At 41.6% G+C, this 21101-nt stretch overlaps 3 protein-coding genes across 3 annotated transcripts in view; all 3 read right to left on the reverse strand.

The window, feature by feature from the left end:
* LOC139779019 (uncharacterized) overlaps window positions 1–21101 on the reverse strand; it is an 83426-nt gene that overhangs the window by 27804 nt on the left and 34521 nt on the right. The gene's annotated exons all lie outside the window — the stretch shown is intronic.
* LOC139778997 (uncharacterized) lies at window positions 3389–4381 on the reverse strand. Its single transcript, XM_071717193.1, has one exon. It carries the CDS (start codon window positions 4331–4333, stop codon window positions 3389–3391), a length of 945 nt encoding a protein of 314 aa, XP_071573294.1. The 5' UTR covers window positions 4334–4381.
* Window positions 11829–13775, reverse strand: LOC139779018 (uncharacterized). Its single transcript, XM_071717208.1, has 2 exons — window positions 13723–13775; window positions 11829–13662 (listed from the first exon to the last, which is right to left on the reverse strand). The coding sequence occupies exon 2, from the start codon at window positions 13659–13661 to the stop codon at window positions 12075–12077; it is 1587 nt and encodes a 528-aa protein (XP_071573309.1). The 5' UTR covers window position 13662; window positions 13723–13775; the 3' UTR covers window positions 11829–12074.

Genomic DNA, 21101 nt, shown 5'->3' on the forward strand with positions numbered 1-21101 from the left:
CCGTAGCGCCAATTAGCGTAAGCGCGGGTTCTACCCTGACAGCGATAAGGCGTGCGGTTGAGTAAGAAGACACTGATTTGTTTTAACAATTGTGCAAAGCACCAGTTTAATAAACGTCTTAACATAGGAGGTAAAGATTTACGATAGACGCACCTTTACAGTAGTCACAGGCGCGTGAGCAGGTTTCAATATACAGCGTGCACGTGATTCGAGTGTTCACCGGTCGCGAGGTGCACGTGACGCGTGAGTGTTCGCCGGTCGTAAGACAGCGACGGTAATATGTGTGAGCGCACTTGTGGCGCTTGCAATTAGCTGGCGCACTTGTGCACGGTAAAACACGCACAAGACGCGATAATGTTCACCGGTCGCAAGACAGCGACGGCGATAAGCAGGCGCACGACGGCGCGGCGAGCAACGCGTACAGAGACGTGAATGTCCACCGTTCGCGATACTGCGACGGTGAATTTGCGAGCGCACTAACGGCGCGGTAATCAACGCGCACAGAGACGCGAATGTCCACCGTTCGCGGGATTGCGACGGTGAATTTGCGCATGCACGATGGCGTGTTATAGCAACCGCGTAAAACGGAGTAATTTTTGCTACTGAGGAGACCGGAGCTCTCGCGGTTCCGTTTCGGGAGTTTTCGGGCGCGCGACACGCATCAACCAATCGTTTTCGTTGGCAGGATCATGCGATCCAGGCATGGCAGGATCGATAACGCGTAGGGAGAGACTTCGCGGTCTGGGGGTGACGGGGATGCGGCACGAAATCAACTCGTTCAGAGGGCGACTAAGGGATGGCGTTACATGTGCCTCATTGATCCGCGATCGCGACGGATTAAAATACTGAACAGTTTTCATAATTTATAATTAATTAATTTATATTTAAAAAAATATTTCTATTTAATTTTAATTTCAGAAAAAGAAAAATGTTAAAAATAAATTAAAATGAAATATATACAGGGTGTATCAGAATGTTTGGTACTTTTTTCATATTTAGATAGAGCGAGCCAAACTGAGTCGAAAAGTCATGTACCATTTTGCAATTTTCGCAATAGTTGATGAGTTATTAATGATTAAAAATCGCCGTATTGGCCCGGCCCACCGCCAAATCCAAGCGCGCGGCGAGATGCGGCCGCCCCGCGGTCGGCGCGCGGGCAGTTGTTTTCTACAAGCGGCGATGATTACGCACGAGCGGCGCGTAACGCCGGGCCCCCGTCCTGAGCGATGATAGTTTCTCGCTTTTTTTAAATAGAAATAAAATTTCCTAACAACAGAAAAATTTTTTGTGCGTACATATGTACATACGTGTGTACATGCACACACAGGAAAATATCAATTGTACTGCTTAAAAAAGCGATTACTCAATTTACTTTTTTTTTTAGTAAGTAACGGTTGTCTTTAAAAAAGACAGTTATTTCTGATATTACGCACTGTGATCTGCGTCTGACCGTCATAGCCTTGACTTCTCCTATTTTAATCTCGAGGGTTCTCATATTACTTTATTTATTATTTTGACTTTTCTTTAATAAAATTTTATTATGTTCTTTGAAGGAGTATAAATTCTTCTTTCGAGTACATGATAAAGACTCTTTCTAAAATTTGTACATTTTAAGACTATTATCAAGAAAATATTCTTTCTTAAAGACAACCGTTACTTACTAACAGAAAAAAAGTAAATTGAGTAATCGCTTTTTTAAGCAGTACAATTGATATTTTACTGTGTATGCATGTACACACGTATGTACATAAGTACGCACAAAAAATTTTTCTATGTTGTTAGAAAATTTTATTTCTATTTAAAAAAGGCGAGAAACTATCATCGCTCAGGACGGGGGCCCGGCGTTACGCGCCGCTCGTGCCGCTTGAAGTAAACAACTGCCCGCGCGCCGACCGCGGGGCGGCCGCATCTCGCCGCGCGCTTGGATTTGGCGGTGGGCCGGGCCAATACGGCGATTTTTAATCATTAATAACTCATCAACTATTGCGAAAATTGCAAAATGGTACATGACTTTTCGACTCAGTTTGGCTCGCTCTATCTAAATATGAAAAAAGTACCAAACATTCTGATACACCCTGTATATTATACATAATATTAATAATTATTTTATTATACAGGGTGTCTGGTAATAATCGCCGGACCTTTTGTATGCAAGTAGAGTGAGTTAAACCGAGTAAAAAAGTCCTACTGTTGTGGAACGACGAGATCGAAAGAAAGCCGGTAACAAATGCTTGATGAGCAGCTGAGTTCGTTTGAAACAAATGAACTCAAGAACAAATAAAGCATTTGTTATCGCCGCGGTTTTCTTTCAATCTCGTCGCTCCACAACAGTAGGTGCCCAGAATTCGATCTCTGTGTGTCTTATAAAAATTATAAAGAAATGGCGGAATATTCGAATTAAATTAGACAATAAAAATGAACCGAACTTGATGTGCAGTCGATAAAATTTATTTTACAAAATAGTCAGAAGATATATACGTCGCGTACGTTTCGACACTTTTTGGGGTCATCTTCAGCGCATTGTCTACCAGTACATTTAAATTTAGTCCGAAAATATAACTCGCGTTTTACACATTTAATAAATACTTATAACTACAACGAAACCTTCATTATTCCGCAAATTCTTGTCAGACGTTACTTCCAAAAGTCATAAGGGCAGATGTACACTCCGAAGCCTCCGCTGGTATCTCCGTGTGTAATTTCTTGGTTTGACCGCTAGGAAATTAAATTATGGAATCTCGTCATTGTGGATCGATAGATAGATACCTGTATCAATATTCGGAGTAACAACTATGCCCTGCGATTGCATATCAAATAATCTAAGAGACGTAATGCTACTTACAATTAAAGGTGTTATTAGTTAGCCAGATCATTAGCCACGAAATTGCACAAGTGTCTAATGAAAAAGAATGTGTCTCGTCAACATTGATGTGTCACGACGAACAGTGACACATCAATTTATACAATTGTTACTATATTGTACCAACCAGGCTAACCAACCATGTGTCTTACACTTTCGAAAGTCCTTCGATAATGTTTATGTATAGGTCTGGTAAATTTTCGGTATCCGTTTGCAAGTTTATACCGTTTCTTTGTCTTTTTATATAGATCATTTCCGATAATAGCCTCTTGTTTAGAAGCATTTCTTTGTCTAGAATCTTTACGTCATTCCAACCGAAATCATGATTGCATTCCACTCTATGCTCCGTCACTACGGAATTACCACTTCTCCTTATCTGAGATTCGTGTTCTTTTACTCTCGTTTGCAGCTGTCTACCCATCTGACCAACGTAAGACGCATCACAATCTTTACAATTAATTTTGTAGACAATATTCCTCATCGAAGAATTAGGAGAAGAGGATCTTTATGTACCCTAATGAATTTATTTTATTTATTCATACTAGAATACGATAATTTTACTTTTAGATCTTTCGTAATGTTCTTATATTTCTCCGTTAATGTGAGAACATATGGTATAGTAAAAAATATATCTTTATCTACACATTTCTCCTTTTCTGCTTCATGGAGGGTTCCAAAAAGATACTTGAGACGCTCATGCATAATTTTAAAGATAAACTCTAGAGGATAGCAATTTTTTATTAAAATTCGGACTATCAACTCCATGTTTTTTTGTTGAAATTGTGGATGTAACAATCTAAACACTCTATCAATTAAGCTAATGACCGTGCCTTTTTTTTGGCAAAGAGGATGTTGTGAGAAAAAGTTCAAGTATCTTCCAGAAAACGTAGGTTTGTGGAACCAATCAAATAATAAGTGGTTTTTAGAACGTATGATAGTAACTTCCAAAAAATTCAACCTGTCATCCACACCAATCTCCATAGTGAACTGCAGTCTCGGATGGAATGAATTAAAGATTTCTAACGTATGCACACAGCTAGTGGAAGGCACCGCCATCGCAATGTCATCGACATATCTCGTGTAAAACGGAGGGATGAAACTTAATAGTTCTAGCGCTTTCCTTTCAAGGTCCTGCATCGTGATATCCGCTACTATGGGAGACAAAGGCGAACCCATAGGTGAACCAACAGTTTGTCGATAGATTACCCCGTTAAACATAAAAAAAGTTGATTCAAGAACAAATCTGACCGCTAACAGGAATTCCGATTTCGGGTTCTTGCAATTGGTGGAGATGTAATCCCACCTTGATGTAATGCTTTCAATCATCATTTCGATTGGTACGTTGGCAAAAAGAGAGACAACATCTAAGGATATTAAGGTATAGCTCTCTTCAATATTCACCGTGGAAAGTTTTTTCACTAGTTCGAAACTATTCGCGATGTGACTCTGTCCCTTCGGAAAACTATTGTGCATTATTTTGTGCAGAAATGCGGCCAAGTTATATAACGGGCTATCCACCGACGAAACTATTATTCTAAATGGACAGTTGTTTTTATGAATTTTAGGCAACCCATATGCCCTCGGTAATATTCCATCACTACAGTATAAACGTTTATATTCAGAACTCGTTATATATTCCGATTTTTTCCATCTAGATAACAATTTCAGAGCACTCGATGTTAGTTTTTTTGTAGGATCTTTCGTAACGACTTTATATGTTTCAGTATCTTTTAGTAAGTCTTCGATGCTTTTGACGTATTTATTCTTATCAAGCGCGACAGTAACGTTCCCCTTGTCTGCCCTGGTTATAATGAGATTCGGATTTTCTTCTAAGAATATTTTCGTAGTAATTGACAATTGTTTAACTAGATTACAATGTTCGTTTCTGACCATCGAATAATTTGGAAGGTTATTCACCATGTTCGCAAATCTATTTCTTAAACCTGCATTCTAAGGGGGAATTTTTTTACATTATTCTCTATGTTTTTGAGAAATTCTATCGTCACCTTTTCACTATTAACGACAGGAAGACTAAAATTCTTGCCAAGTTGCAAAAGACACTGTATATCTTCTGGAATAGGTGTGGATGACAAGTTGACGAACCACGTTTTATTAATTTGCATTAACGACGATTCTAATGTGATGAAAAGTCTTGGATCCACATTAATCTCAATTTCTTCGTTCGCCAGATTTCTCGGTGGTTTGAGAGAATCAAACGAGTATCTCACCTCCTTATTGTCAATGCAGAATTGTTGGTCAGACGGAAAACTGCAAACATATTTAATCGGTCTAATATTATTTTTTTGTAGATTACTAAACCTCAACGCCAAGTGGTCGAATTTTTTATTTATTCTACTCCGCGAGTTTACGAAAAAGGAATGCAGTGGTCCTGCCTGTCTGTCAAAGAACGAATTGCAAACAAATGCCGGAATACAGTGGTACATGGATCTAGAAATTTTACAGACTTGAGTGTGTGCAAAACGAGAATGGCGGAATATACTACAAGAGAATACACCGATATAATTATCGTGTACGGAATAGCCGGAGAAAACGCTGTTGGCGCGGCTCGTGTTTACGCGGAACGATTCCCCGAGCGTGAACGACATCCTAACGACAAAGTAATTTTGAGGTGTGTACAACGCGCCAGAGAAACCGGAAGTGTTGCCTTAAATCGGCGAAACGCTGGTGCACCGATACATATTCGTGTAAACGAAGAGGAAAGAATCCTGCAGGTGTTTGAAGAAAACCTCAGGTACAGCGTACGCCATGTGCTCGGATGCTTGGTTTCTCGCGATACGTAGTGCACCGTGTTTTACGTCGGAACCGAAAGCATCCGTATCATCATCAGGGAGTACAGCAACTTTTTCCGAGAGATCAAGAACAGCGCATCTATTTTTGTGGAGGTATTTTTATTATCTTTATTTAATGTTTTTGCGTTATTTTTTAATAAATATTAACAGTCAGCGAAACACATACAGGATTTCTCGCGCAGTGTCGGCGGAATAATTTTTTCCCCGACCGTATTCTGTGGACGGATGAAGCTACGTTCACCCCGAATGGCGTGTTTAATACACGTAATTATCTGTATTGGGCAGAAGAAAATCCGCACGTCATTCGAGAACGCGCATTTCAATATCGCTGGGCGATAAATGTATGAGCGGGAATAACAGAGTGTATGAAGTTAACCCCACTTTTTTTTAAATTCATATTTTTGAAAGTTGTTCCAGATTGTTCTCAATTTGTACTACATTGTTCCAAAACAATATTTCTTAATTCCAAACAGTTTTTTAATAAAATAAAAAAAACGATTTTTTTGACTGGCCCCCCTTTTTTCGAAAATCAAAATTTTTTATCGCTACAGATTGTTCTAGTTGTTCCAAATATTGTTCCAAAAGGACAGATCCCTAAATCAAACCGAAAATCTAGAAAATAAAAAAACTATTTTCCGCTGGCCCCCCTTTTTTCGAAAATCGAAAACTTTTTATCGCTACAGATTGTTCTAGTTGTTCCAAACATTGTTCCAAAGTATTAGTTCGATTGGTTAAAAACTTTAAGAGATATTGAAAAAAGAAAAATTTTTTAAATAACAGTTTTTGGCCATTTATTCGTAAACAAAATGACTTACAAAACTGTCGATCTAGAACATATTTCTAACCGCGTAGAACAACTCGGAACAAAATTTTTAAGACCAGAACAAGAACCTAAAGGGCACTTTACTCTTTATCGGAAATATTATTTTTCGATTTTCTTGGTTAAAAATCTTGTTCCAGGCATCCCGCGTTAAAACTATCGTGTTCTCCACTGGAACAACTCAGAACAAAATTTTAAAGACCAGAACAAGAGCCTAAAGGACACTTTACTCTTCATCGGAAAAATTACTTTTGGAATTTTTTGGTTAAAAATCTTGTTCTATGCTTCCCGCGTTAAAACTATCGTGTTCTTCACTGGAACAACTCAGAACAAAACTGTTAAGACCAGAACAGGAGCCTAAAGGGCACTTTACTCTTTATCGAAAAAATTTATTTTTTGAATTTCTTGGTTAAAAATCTTGTTCCAGGCTTCCCACGTTAAAACTATCGTGTTCTCCACTGGAACAACTCAGAACAAAATTTTTAAGACCAGAACAGGAGCCTAAATTCTGGTCATTATACTGCATACATACGTAATGACACCAATTTGATTGAGTACGACGACTTGTTACGTAAGCCCAGAAAAGCGTGCATAGAACCAAAAGGCAATATCAATATGTGTATATATGTAGAAATATAAGATATTTTATATAGTCATGCGAGGGGGATGACCGAAACTACTCCCGTTAAATATATTGTTAAGAACATTGTTAAAATATAAATATTTTTATTAATATGATATGTTATTATTACCATCTATTTGTTAACCCTAAAAGACAAATGAGGGGGACTTTGTGCTTCCAAACTAAAAATTCACACTACGCTCCTGAAGTAATTAGGTATATTTTCGGGTCCAGATTTTTATCATAATTCAGTTCAATAACTTTTTTAACTTTTTATATAGTTATTAATATATAACATAACTTTTAGATCCACTCTCCATAAATTCTCACTCAAGTAATAATTAAATATGGGAAAAAAAGTTTTAAGACTTTTATGTTAAGATTTTAAAAGAATTAGAAAGTTTATTCTCGGAATTGCCAATCTTAGTTTAAGATTCTTTAGAAGTATAAAATCGAAGCATCGGTTACACAAATCTCGATGTAAATGCGATGTGAAATATTCTTATCTGTAAATCACTTCAACGATAACGGCAGTTCAATTCTTTGGCAATTGACGTACGTTAGCCAGAGCGTAAAGTGTCCCGTAGGCGAGTTGGCGTGGGGGAACATGTAACCCCACTTTTGCCTTTTAGATTGTAAATTGTATTGGTAAGTAAATTTTTGTTTTTTATGTAAAAGTGAGTAAAACAAAGGGATTTGCTCATACGTTTAAGGTTTTGAGTGAGATAAAATTTTGTTCGTATAACTTTATTTTGATTTTATACCAATTTAGAAAATAAGATGTTCTCGCGGTATTAGACGCGTATTATTACTATTGTGCAAAGTATATCCAGCAAATTGAACATTTTTCTATTGTACCGTTTGTACGATTGAAAAGTAAATTTCATAATTTTTTTTATTTATTTTTTCCACTGATGACTTTTTGAAAATTTGCAACACTCATTTCTTCAAATAATTATACTTTTTCAAGAGAACGTTAAAATGCCCTGTAGGTAAAATTATTTGAAGAAATAAATGTTGCAAATTTTCAAAAAATAATCAATGGGGATGTGGCAACTTCGTCAGCCACCAGCTTCAAGGGTAACCTCCGTACCTACGCTCCGACGACACGTGATTTCCGCGACAGCAAGCAGGATACGCGCGGGGCAAATTCAAGTTGTCAAACGCGGAGAGATTCAAGTCATCGGTAAGCGAGAATTTCAGGTCGCTTCCTGGATGACAGATTGCAAGATTCATGATACGCAAGTATCCTAGCAACCCCGTTGTTGATGCTCACCGCCGATTTTTCTAATAAAGAGGAGCCCGTCGCAGGAAAGATTCGGTGTATTGCGAGCTGTCGGACGAAGCAGTAGAGCTAGCCTCACCACGCCACGCTCCAATAGCACCCAGCACCCTTCCCGGCTTGCCGAGGAAGTGGTGGTTGCCAAGTCGACAGAACGACGCAGGACATAGCCGCTCTAAACCGTCTAAACCGATACCCAGCGCAAGACGCACGGTGTCAGACCCTCCGAGGAAGGTAATCGTACGTGATTCATCCTCCGGTGCTAGCCACCAGGCTAAGGCGAGATCCCTTCCTTCCCTCGAGAGTCCTCATTCCTCCGGTGCTCAGTCACCGTCACCAGAAGATAACTTAACCCAAAGCGTCAAGTCGCTATCTGGCGCAGGTCGCCCTGTCAGTCATTCACCGATTCTTGGTGCCAGTCGACCAACTCCCTTGGTCTCACCAAAAACAAAAACTTCTTTTCTTCCAGTAACCTCTACACCGAAGCCAGAGTTAAAAGTACTCCTGAGACAATTCGAAGTTCCCCGTCTCATCTTTCCTCTTCCTTCCTCTCCTCGTAGCCACAACGTAGATCCATTGAAAGAGCTATCAGAGAAAGCAACGCAGACTGAAGTACCACAACGCCCTAACGTGACACATAAAGCCACGCAGACGAAAACTCGAGGAAGAGAACGAAGAAGAAATTTTCGAGGAAATTACAATAAAGAGAATAGAGTGTGTTCTAGTTGTCACAAGTGTTTTAACTGTGGAAAATGTTGAAAGTTAATTGAATAAAAAGTTAAATGTAAACTGTGTCAAATTATCTTAGCGAGCCCTGTAAAAATAGGAAAGCGTCTAACAAGGGAACGGTCGGGGGTGTCCGAGACCGATTTGGATGCGCTTTGGATATGTTGTTGAGCATCAAAAAATATTAGACTCGTATTTTATTTGCGGCTTATCTCGACGTTTAGGGGTTGAAACAACCCCTCGAAAATAACGGATTTTATAGTTTTTAGCGAATATCTTCGAAAATATAAGGCGTATGAAAAAAAGTTTGGTACAAAAGGTTTATGGCTTTTTGTGCTCTTTACAATGGCGTAATCAGATTTTTCAAATTTGTCACATTTTTTAATTTAACCCCACTCCCACCTATTATTTTTGCCAAATATAACAATTTTTCCAACGCAAATTTAAGAGCGTCAAATGCCAAATACATCCATGTGTATTTTTATTATGATACCATTATTAGATTTTTGGCAAGACGAGATGATATGTGGTATAGGCGTCGCGCTGTAGGTAGGTGTTGCGTTATTTTTGTTCAAGTTGCGCCGTACGCTTAAAAATTTCCATTTCAACTCCGGGATGACCGAAAGCGCTGATGCGAAGGCCAGCGCAAGGCTATTTCGAGAGTCCTGGACTAGCAACGGAATGTAGACTCCGATATTATAAATACCACCGCCGAATTGTAAGATCGAGCGGGCAGTCGCAAATTTGAACGTGCGTCACATTAACCGCTACAATAATACACTATCCTAATTATAACTCCGGGACAACCGAAAGCGCTGATGCGAAGGTCAGCACTAGGCGCTGACAGCGAGGAGTTTACGCTATTTCGATAGCGTTAGCACGAAAATAAATAAGCAGGAAGTCCGGAAGGTTATATGGAGTAGGGGAAAGCCTTCGCGCGTTCTGAAGGAAGGCACGGACGGACGGCAGATAGATTTGAGTCGCTGAGCGAGAAGTACATAACATAATTTGGAGAGAGAGAATCATAGGTGCGTGCGAGATATATAGATATAGAGAGATAGATCGGTCGAAAATCCTTGCGGTAAAGTAACGAGGGAATGTTTTCGGACTATATGTATATTTATTAAAATAAAGGACTGTCGTTATATTGAATCACAAGATCGTACACATCTATATATCGAGTGCCATTTCTTATGGAATATCAAGGTGTCATGGAGTTCCTCGATGATCGATTGCAACTGTGAATATCGGAGTGCCGCGTCCGCGTTGCTTTTCTTTACCTGAAACACACAAATGCAATAAGATGATTAATATAAAGATTCAATATTTTTTTATTGGAAAAACGAATAACTTACCAATATTCTTCTTCTTCTTCTTCAAAATCGTCCTCCATTTCAAATAGTCGACGTAAGCCGAAGATATCTACGTCGCCGGAAGTTTCCCAAATTTCGTCATTATTCTCTTGGTCCATAGTCCGGAACCAGCGGACCCAACGCTGCTGCGCCAAATTTATAAACCCACGGATTTCTATTTCGTGCATATATATATAGCGCTGAAAACAGATTAGACAAAAATTAAAAAAATGTTAAATTTATGAAAATATTCATACATACCTGATTGTGAGGAATCCGAACCCTCACCATATTTCTGATTCGTATCTCGTGCACGGGCACATTGTCCACCCATATCCACTGTTATAATAAAAGAATGGTTAATTTAAAAATATTTTTAATATACAATTATGTGTATTATACGTACTCCTGTGGCGGGATAAAGGATTTCTATGTAATCCTCAATTCTGTACATTCTTTCTTCAATTCTGTCCATTCTTCTATGCTGCTTTATTCTTTGTCACGTAACTACCGGCTCAACTGACTGCAAAGGCTGAGCCAGAGATCAATGTCGACTCCGACATCAAGAGACACGGTAGTGTCTCGCGCCAAGTTATAAATACCGCCGAATTGTAAGATCACAAAACATAATCTGAACGTCACATTAACCGCTACAATAATATACTATCCCGGTAAAGGTGCCAATTCATGAGACGCTGAAAATGAGCGTCAACAAGGTGAACGTGGGTGGTTTCGCTTTGACGCTAGCGTCAAAGAAATGAAGTTGAATTTGTTTAATATTCAGCGTCGTCACTGAATCGTCGTTAATCGTCCCAGTACAATCAAACATAGACTTCGAAATACGTAAAATATTAATTATTTTCAAGCAATATCTTCAAGTAATAATATTTTATGGATACATATATAAATAAAAGATATTATTTCTGAAGATTTTTACTTGCTGAAAATGAGCGTCGAGCGTTAACGTGAAAAGGCACCTTTACGGCACAACAAAAACAACAACCAAATTCACGCATTTGAATATCATTTGCTCGTGTCATAATTCCGGAAAGGAACTACATTGACATATACATATACTTTTAATATACATTTAAAGAAATAATGTTATTTGTTGATCTTTTTTTAGCGGGGGTCATTGCGGTGAGATACTAGAATTCGAGGATTTATTGAACATAGACGATGGGTTCGGTATTATCCAAGGCTGAATCCAAGAATGAATAAAGCGAACGAGCATGTTTGGGGAGGCACTGAAGATATTTACAATCTGCAAATTTTATTCGATATGCGGACATATATAGAGGAAATATGGTAGAAAAATTAATAAAAATAGTAATAGTAATAAATTAAAAATACAAATTACATTTCTTCATGTGTTTATTTTTACAATATTGGGTAATAATATTATGTGTAGACGAATAATATCGAGTCACAATAAAATATTAATAAACTTTTTTAAACGTCGCCAGTAAATGATTGATAAAATTGTAGATTTTAAGACGACTTATGTATTAATAAATCAGAGCAGAATTTTTAAATTAATCAGTAAACAATCCATCAGTAATTAATCAGTAATCAATACATAAACATATATGTAAATTACATTTACGGCACATATTCGTCGCAAAGATGATGATCATGAAAGAAATGTGTTATGCAAAGCGATTTTTTGCACCAAGAACAAATAATTATGGCAGTTTTACCACAAATGTCGCATTCTACTTTAAAATCACTCTTGAAACAAAATTCGACTGGTGTTTGAAATTCACTCGGCCTATTCTGTATATATCCACTTTTAAACCATGCATATTTCAATAAATTTTGAAACCTAGGCGATGAAAATTGATTGTGCGTTAATGACTGCAATTTCAAGATATTATTTCGAACATGAAGATCTATTGCAAGGTCTAACATCATAACCATATCAGAAAAATATCTAATAAAATTTTTCCACATTCGGAAAAAATATACATCTAATGGTTGTATTCTTCCCGTTGTACCGGCCGAAATAGTTAATGAAACAAAGTCAGTTACACTATCTGGTTTAGTTTCTGAAATTATATTAGGACAATGCCCACTCCATGAATCTAATAATAATACAGATTTTGGTCCGACATTCGGAAAAAATACATCATTTAACCAAGTTTTTACATGATTTGATGTTAATTTGCCTGATTTTGAAGCCGTAATAAAAATATTAGGCGCGTTGAATAATGTTTCTTGCACTTTCGGACCAAACGTTCCTGTAACTTCTTTCAATGTAATAAAAAGAGGCGACAATAATCTACCATCAGCGGAAATAGTTGGCTGTATAGTGTAACTATGTGTGGTTGCTGATATAGATTGTACTACAGATTCTACCTTTTTTACACTTTTATGTGATAAAGTACGACCGGAGTGTAATTCTAACTGGAATCCACTCTGATCCGAATTGTAAATATTTTCCACTCCATATCGATCAATGTAATATTTTACGTTAGTAATAAATGTGTCGCACTTATTTTCCAAATCTTCTTTTGATAGCAAAGATTTTCTTGTTACAAATTTAGTTATTTTCCGAGACACAATATTATGTGTAATTTTAAATCTTTTCACCCACGTTTCTGAAGCTTTGAATCCTGCCGCATTTTCCTCTTCTTGTGCCCGAGAAGCCCATCGTGCGATGTCAATATCATGAATAATAATTCCTCTTTCAAGAGCTTCATTAAAACAATTTAATGTGTATGCAGAAATTCTTTCTAATTTTTCCATTCTACTACCACCTTCACTAATTTGGCTCTCCCATCGTGCTAGTTGTCGTATTGATGTAACTTTTTTGTACCTTCGTTTAACTCCTTCAAGCGATCTTCCCCTTGTTTTACCACTCCTCCAGTATTCCACAGCTTGCCTTTTATAGTCACTTGATATTGTTGCCTCAACAGAGCTGCAAGTAACTTCTTCCGGAAGATATATTTTACCATCATCTTCCTCAAATAAATCAACTCTTTCCGGTTCTGGAATCTCATATATATCATAAAAACCTAAAGTTTCTTCCTCTTCTACGTCAAATTCTTGGTTTTGTATGTCAAGCAGTATACGTTCAATGTTTTCTTTTACTTCTTCTTCCTCCGAAGTTGTCGGACTTGGTGAATAGTTGAAAGCAGTGAAAGTTGCAGAAAGTAGCATTATTACATTGTATGGATTAAACTTCATTCTGAAAGATATTAAAATTAAATATTTGTCTCGAACTTTAATTATATAAATAAATACGCACTTTATAATTAATGGAGTGGTCTTTGTTAGGTTTGATACCGTCTCTTTCCAATTTGCGACTTCCCGCCCGATACAATTCGGCGGTATTTATAATGTCGGAGTCGACATTCCGTTGCTAGTCCAGGACTCTCGAAATAGCCTTGCGCTGGCCTTCGCATCAGCGCTTTCGGTCATCCCGGAGTTGAAATGGAAATTTTTAAGCGTACGCGTACGGCGCAACTTGAACAGAAATAACGCAACACCTACCTACAGCGCGACGCCTATACCACATATCATCTCGTCTTGCCAAAAATCTAATAATGGTATCATAATAAAAATACACATGGATGTATTTGGCATTTGACGCTCTTAAATTTGCGTTGGAAAAATTGTTATATTTGGCAAAAATAATAGGTGGGGGTGGGGTTAAATTAAAAAATGTGACAAATTTGAAAAATCTGATTACGCCATTGTAAAGAGCACAAAAAGCCATAAACCTTTTGTACCAAACTTTTTTTCATACGCCTTATATTTTCGAAGATATTCGCTAAAAACTATAAAATCCGTTATTTTCGAGGGGTTGTTTCAACCGCTAAACGTCGAGATACGCCGCAAAAAAAAAACACGTGTCTAATGTTTTTTGATGCTCAACAACATATTCAAAGCGCATCCAAATCGGGTAGGTTCTAAATCGGGTTTTTTCGACCAATAAACGTCGAGATAAGCCGCAAAAAAAAATACGAGTCTAATATTTTTTGATGCTCGACAACATATCCAAAGCGCATCCAAATCGGTCTCGGACACCCCCGACCGTTCCCTTGTAAGTTTAACAGCGAGCGATTAAAACGAGCGACGTGATAGATTATTTCCTAAAGGGAAAATAAATAAAAAATAGTGAAATTTACATTTTAATCATAATTTATTAAGCTTTTTGCGCTCACAAATAAACAAAACTTGTTAATCGCGAATAAACAAACGGTACAAAAAAAATTGCGTCTTAAAGTGCATTTTTTCTCCTTTAAAATGGCATTTGAATTTTTAACATAGCTTCATTTGTTAAATTAGTTTTAACGCGGGAAGTCTAGAACAAAATTTTTAACCAAGAAAATCGAAAAATAATATTTCCGATGAATAGTAAAGTGCCCTTTAGGCTCTTGTTCTAGTCTTAAAAATTTTGTTCTGAGTTGTTCCAGTGGAGAACACGATACTTTTAACGCGGGAAGTCTGGAAAAAGATTTTTAACCAAGAAAATCGAAAAATAATATTTCCGATGAAGAGTAAAGTGCCCTTTAGGTTCTTGTTCTGTGTACCATTTTGCAATTTTTGCAATTGTTGATAAGTTATTAATGATTAAAAATCGACGTATTAGCCCAGCCCACCGCCAAATGCAAGGGCGCGGCGAGATGCGGCCGCCCCGCGATCGGCGCGCGGGCAATTGTTTATTACAAGCGGCGATGGCTACGCACGAGCGGCGCGTAACGCTGGACCCCCGTCCTGAGCGATGATAGTTTCTCGCCTTTTTTAAATAAAAATTAAATTTTCTAACAGCATAGAAAAATTTTTTGTGCGTATGTGTTAGTGGACCGCTCCGGTTTTTGCGATGTGGAAGTCGAGGAAAGCACAATGAATAAAGCGTTCGGAGATAAAAATAGTTCTTTATTTCACAGCTGATGATGGTTTCGCGCTCGCACCTTTACTGTCGCGCACTCGCTCCGATACGATACCGCACGCGGAACGATACGGATTCGTTTTGTCGCGGAACACTCGCCAAGAAGCACGAGTGTCGCGAACGGATTTCTAGGGCTCACTGCCCGTCCCGGCCGGAGCAGGCAAGGGATCGCGGCCGGAGCTTCGCGTTAGGCCGCGAGGAATTCGGTGGTGTGAGAAATGCTGAGTGGCTCCAAATCGTCTATTGGTCGTGCTCCTTGTGATCACGCGAGAAACACCTGGCCGTTGGCTCGAAAACAACAAAAAAAAGTAAACCTTCGCGGTTTGGAGCCACTCGAGCGATCTCGAAGAATGTTTGCACTCAGGAATATTCCCGTCGCGAATATTCCTTTATTCGATTCGCAACATGCCGCCCGCCTCGTATTCGACGGAATGCGAAACAAACGGGGATTGACAAGGTCGCACAGAGGAGCGCGTGGACGTCTTATTATACAACTTCATATACATTATATACACTTGTTAGAGTTACAATGTCCTTAAATCTAATGAAAAACGTTGGCTTAAATCTAACGAGATTCTACGGGTCCCGGTGGACGGATAGATGCAGGCAACCGACAGATCTGCGTTATTGGTCGTTTAAGCTCGGAATTGGCGGTGCGCAATGTGACGACGCGAACGCGACCGTCAAGTCCGGGATGGACTTGCTGAATCCTTGCGAGTTCCCACTTTGAAGGAGGGAGTAGGTTATTTTTAAGTAAAACTAACTCGTCAACCTGCGGATTATCGTGAGATTCGGTCCATTTAACGCGCTGTTGCAATGAATGTAAATAGTCCGACGACCAAGAACGCCAGATTTGTTCGAGCATTAATTGTACGTGTTGCCATCGCGACAAACGATTCGCATTGATTTCGAGGACGGATTCCTCCGGTACGCTCGTGAGCGGTCGGCCGATAAGGAAATGACCAGGCGTCAAAGCGGTATAATCGGACGGATCGTCGCTAAGTGGAGAGATCGGTCGCGAGTTCAAGCAAGCCTCTATCCTACATAAAAGCGTACCGAATTCAGAGCGAGACAGAGTGCGAGCACCGGTGACTCGCCTGAGATGGTGCTTAAAGCTCTTCACTCCAGCCTCCCAAAGCCCGCCGAAATGTGGTGCCGCAGGGGGCACGAAATGCCACCGTACACCGTCGTTAGCGAGAATTTCCTTAAGGGAGGGGTTGTTCACAAGCGCGCGGAAGCTGCGTTGAAGCTCGCGGTCAGCACCCACAAAATTCGTGCCATTATCGCTGTACATGTCCGATGGCAGTCCGCGGCGACTGACAAACCGTTGAAATGCCGCGAGGAATCCATCGGTGGAGTAATCCTCCACACTTTCGAGGTGGATCGCCTTAGTGGCGAGACAAACGAATACCGCGACGTAGTGTTTGCTCCCCTTTTGACCGCGACCGACAACGGGGGTAATGTTCATAGGTCCGGCGTAATCTATGCCCGTGTGAGAGAACGGAGGGGCAGGATTTACTCGGGGACTCGGGAGATCACCCATTAGTTGCGTCGGAGTTTTCGCGGAATGTCGAACGCATGTAACACATTTATGAATGTGAGATTTGATCATGCTTCGCGCTGAAATTAACCAATAATTTTGACGGAGACATCTAAGCGTGAGTTGAGTCCCTCCATGGAGGGAGCGTCGGTGTGCTTGATCGATCAAAAGTTCGGCAATATGATGTCTGGGAAGTATGACGGGGTGTCGCTCATTGTAACTCAGCGCGGAGTTTTCGAGCCGCCCGCCAAGCCGGATTAATTTATCTTTCCCGATAAAGGGGTGGAGAGAGCGTAAGGAACTTGATCGCGGTACCGCGGCGTGAGCGTTCAAAGCCTTCAAGTCATCCGAAAAACAAGTCGCTTGTGCCGATCGAAGCCAAAAGACGGAGGCTTCGTGGATCTCCTCTGCGGTCAAGGGAGACTTGACGATCACCGAAGAGGCGACTTTATTTTTTAAGTTCTGAACGAAACGCCGAATGTACGCGGTAATACGAAGAAGTCGGATCCAGCTCGAGCAGGAGGTGGGCAGATCCCACTCAGGAGTTGAATCGACGAGATGAACGGTAGCTTTACGCGCTTCGGAAGATACCGTTTGAAAAATGTCCTTTTCAATAGGAGTCGGGGGGCTCGGCCACGAGGCCGTGGTTGAGCTAAGCCACCGGGGCCCGGACCACCATAATTCATGATTGACGAGATCGGCGGCAGTAAAACCGCGCGAAGCGCAGTCGGCAGGATTTTCCTGGGAGCGAACGTGTTGCCAACGTACGGTCGGAAGGCGCGTCTGCACTTCGGAGACGCGGTTCGCGACATAGGAATTCCATCGGGATGGATGTTGTAGAAGCCAAGCTAATACGATTTGGGAATCAGTCCATCCAAATAAGAGAGCTCGCATCAAGCCCGTGGTGTTTCTTACCCATTCTATCAATCGAATTAATAGAACGACGGCGTTAAGTTCCAAGCGTGGAACGCTAACGGTTTTCAATGGCGCGACTTTCGTTTTGGCCGCGAGGAGGATGACTTGAATGTTAGAGGGAGAATGCACAATTCGGAGGAACACTACCGCGGCGTAAGCGCGAGTGGAGGCGTCCGCGAAGCCGTGCAATTCAACCTCGAGTTTATCTTGACGCATCCCTGTCCATCGAGGAATGCGTATTTTGCTAATATTCGGCAAGTCTGAAACGTAATTGATCCACTGATGCAGAAGATCATCGGGGATGGGAGCATCCCAATCAATTTTACGGAGCCAGAGCTCTTGCATCAACATCTTGGCCGCGATGACTATCGGTGACGCCCAGCCGAGGGGGTCATACAGCTTTGCAATAAACGATAAAACGGAGCGCTTAGTATGAACTGTCATGGCGTATGGCGAAATTACGAAACGAAACGAGTCATCGCGCGGAGACCAAGACAGGCCGAGGACCTTGAGCGTGTCATCGTGATTGATCGGATAGTCCGAGGATTCCCGTTGGTCCTCTGGAACATCCGTCAAAAGTTCGGCTGAATTCGCGGCCCATTTTCGAAGAGGGAAACATCCGCGATTCATTATGCCCACGAGTTGCTTGCGCTTTTCGAGCAGTGACAGAAGGTCGTCTGCTCCGAAAAGAACATCATCGACGTAGGTCGACTCTTCGATTATATTGACCGCGTCGGGGAAGTCTTTACCTTCGTCGCGAGCTAATTGGAGAAGGGAGCGCTGTGCGAGAAAAGGCGAAGGTTTTTGCCCGTAGGTCACGGTGAGTAAGCGGTAAAGCCGAATCAACAGACTGTCGGGAGGGCGCCAAAGAATTCGTTGATAGTCCGCGTCATCCCGATGCACGAGTATTTGTCGGAACATTTTAGCAATGTCAGCCATGTACACGTACCGAAAGAGTCGCCAGCGCAGGATTATCGCGGCGATGTCTTGTTGAAGTTTAGGTCCCGCCATTAGGAAATCATTGAGCGAGGTTTTGTCGGTCGATGCGCTAGAGGCGTTAAACACAACGCGTAGCTTGGTCGTTGTACTCGATTCGCGTAAGACAAAATGATGCGGGATGTATATCGGGGGGTAAGGGGGGCGCTCGTCCGCCCGCACCGCCTCCATGTGCCCCATCGATTCGTATTCCCTTAAAAAATCGTGATACTGCGCGGCGATTTCTGGTTTCCGCGAGAGTCGGCGCTCCATATTGGAGTACAGAAAGGAAGCCGTTCGAAATGTGTCGCCGACGCGAGGGGGGCCGTCTTTGAACGGCAAACGCACAATGTAGCGTCCTTGTGAATCGCGAGAATGAGTCGTCGCAAAATGCCTCTCGCAACGTTCGTCCTCTTCGGTGAGAGGAGTTCGAGAGGGGATACTTTCGTCCTCCCAAAAACTTTGAATTAAGGAATTCGTATCTTCGCAGGATACGCAATTCAGGACAGAAGCGGACTCTCCGGCCGGGCGCGCAGGGCCGACGGGACAGGAGAGGATCCATCCGAAAATTGTAAGCTGGCCCGTCGGTGTGCCGACCGGGCCTTGACGTAGGCCGTCGAGTAGCAGAGACCCGTATAAATCCGCGCCGATTAATACATGAATCGGGTGATTACATGAGGGATCAGGATCTGCTAAAGGTAAATCGCGTAGATGCGGCCACATTGCGGCCGGCTTCTGTTGAGAGGCTGTATAAGAAGTGATTCTTTGATATACGTAGCCCGAGAAGGGGAGTATCGGTCCCTGTTTGTCGCAGGGCGCGAGAGTAAGATTAACTTGTGACCGCGCGACTCCATTAAATTTTTCTCCAAAACAATGTATTTTCAACGCGGCACGATGACGCCTGGTTCGCATAGTCTGACAAAGAGATTCTGATATAAAACTGTATGTCGAGCCTTGATCTAGTAGTGCACGTACTTTAAATGTGCGGCCCTCGATTGTACTTAAACTAACATACGCGGTGGCGAGAAGTACATGAGGCGGCTGCTTTACAAAATCTCGAGTAGCATGCACGTTTTGAACGAACGCTGAGGGCGCGGCCGGTGACTCGGAGGCAGCGGCGACTGACACAGCTGACGGAGCTGAGGACGGCGAATTAATCGCGGAAAGCGTACATTTAGTACCAGCTTCCGTACCCTCGCGGTGAAGCAGCGAATGGTGAGCTTGGTGGCATTGATTGCACCGTCCTTTACTCGGACAATTGTTTAAAAAATGCTCGGTTCTCAAACAATTAAAGCAACATTTATGCTGTCGCGCAGCGAGTCGACGCTGCTCGACCGACAGACTTAGAAATTGATTACACTTTGCCAGACCATGGTTTCCGGAACAACGGACGCATTTGACGGGCGAAACAGTATTCACCGAAGCACGAGCTTTATTACCGCGCGCACCATTTGACGCAGATTCGGATTGCGAAGGGTAATCCGCGAGACCGCGAATGCGGAGAGTCATGAAGTCATGAATCTCTTTATACGTAGGGTATGCATCCGTGTCGCCTCGTTTAAGATGCCATTCATTTCGCGTTCGCGGACTGAACTTTTGCGAGATAATATAAACAAAGAGGTCGTCCCACATATCGACCGGACGATCGAGATTCGTTAACGCGACGAGAGATGCGGACACACTATCGCGAAGTTTTTTCAACTCGGTCACGTTCTCGTTTTTCATTTTCGGTAAGTCGGCGAACGAATGGATATGCGCGTGAATAATCGCGTTGCGGTTGTCGTATTCGTCGGTAAGAAGTTGCCAAGCTGCCTCGTAGTTCGCGTCAGAAATTTGAATGTTATTAATCAACGACGCGGCCTCGCCGGAGAGGCTCGCTTTCAGATAATGTAATTTTTGCGTTCTTGTCAACGATTCACTGTTTGCTACGAGAGACTCGAAGATTCCGCGAAAATTCTCCCATTCAGCGAAAGCACCAGAAAAGTTCGGCAGCGAGATACGAGGCAGATGCAATGACACTCCGGAGTGCGCGTCGCGATAAGAAGACTCGTTACCTCGATACGGCGCGCTCGGGGCGTCGCTACTTAATTTACCGATGACCTCGTGGAGATGGTCCGCCGCGTCAAGGTAGGCGTCCTCGGCGGCAAGAAATTCCTCGTCTTTGAAGTAGTGGGTCGACTTCTTCTCCTCCGCCGTAGCCGTCTGCAGCAGCTGGACATGGAGGGCTTGTACCTTCTCCCAGAGACCGTCCAAATTCGTCAGTCTCCCCTTCGTCTTAGGGAGAGTGACCTGAGCCTTGGGA

This window comes from Temnothorax nylanderi, unplaced genomic scaffold (genome assembly GCF_030848795.1).
Source record: "Temnothorax nylanderi isolate EJ_2023f unplaced genomic scaffold, tnyl_v1.0 TNYL_tig0205_pilon, whole genome shotgun sequence".
NCBI lineage: Eukaryota > Metazoa > Arthropoda > Insecta > Hymenoptera > Formicidae > Temnothorax > Temnothorax nylanderi.

Excerpts from the sequence above, each read along its gene's own strand:
- LOC139779018 (XM_071717208.1), bottom strand. The coding sequence starts at position 13,661 with ATGAAGTTTAATCCATACAATGTAATAATGCTACTTTCTGCAACTTTC.
- LOC139778997 (XM_071717193.1), bottom strand. The coding sequence starts at position 4,333 with ATGCACAATAGTTTTCCGAAGGGACAGAGTCACATCGCGAATAGTTTC.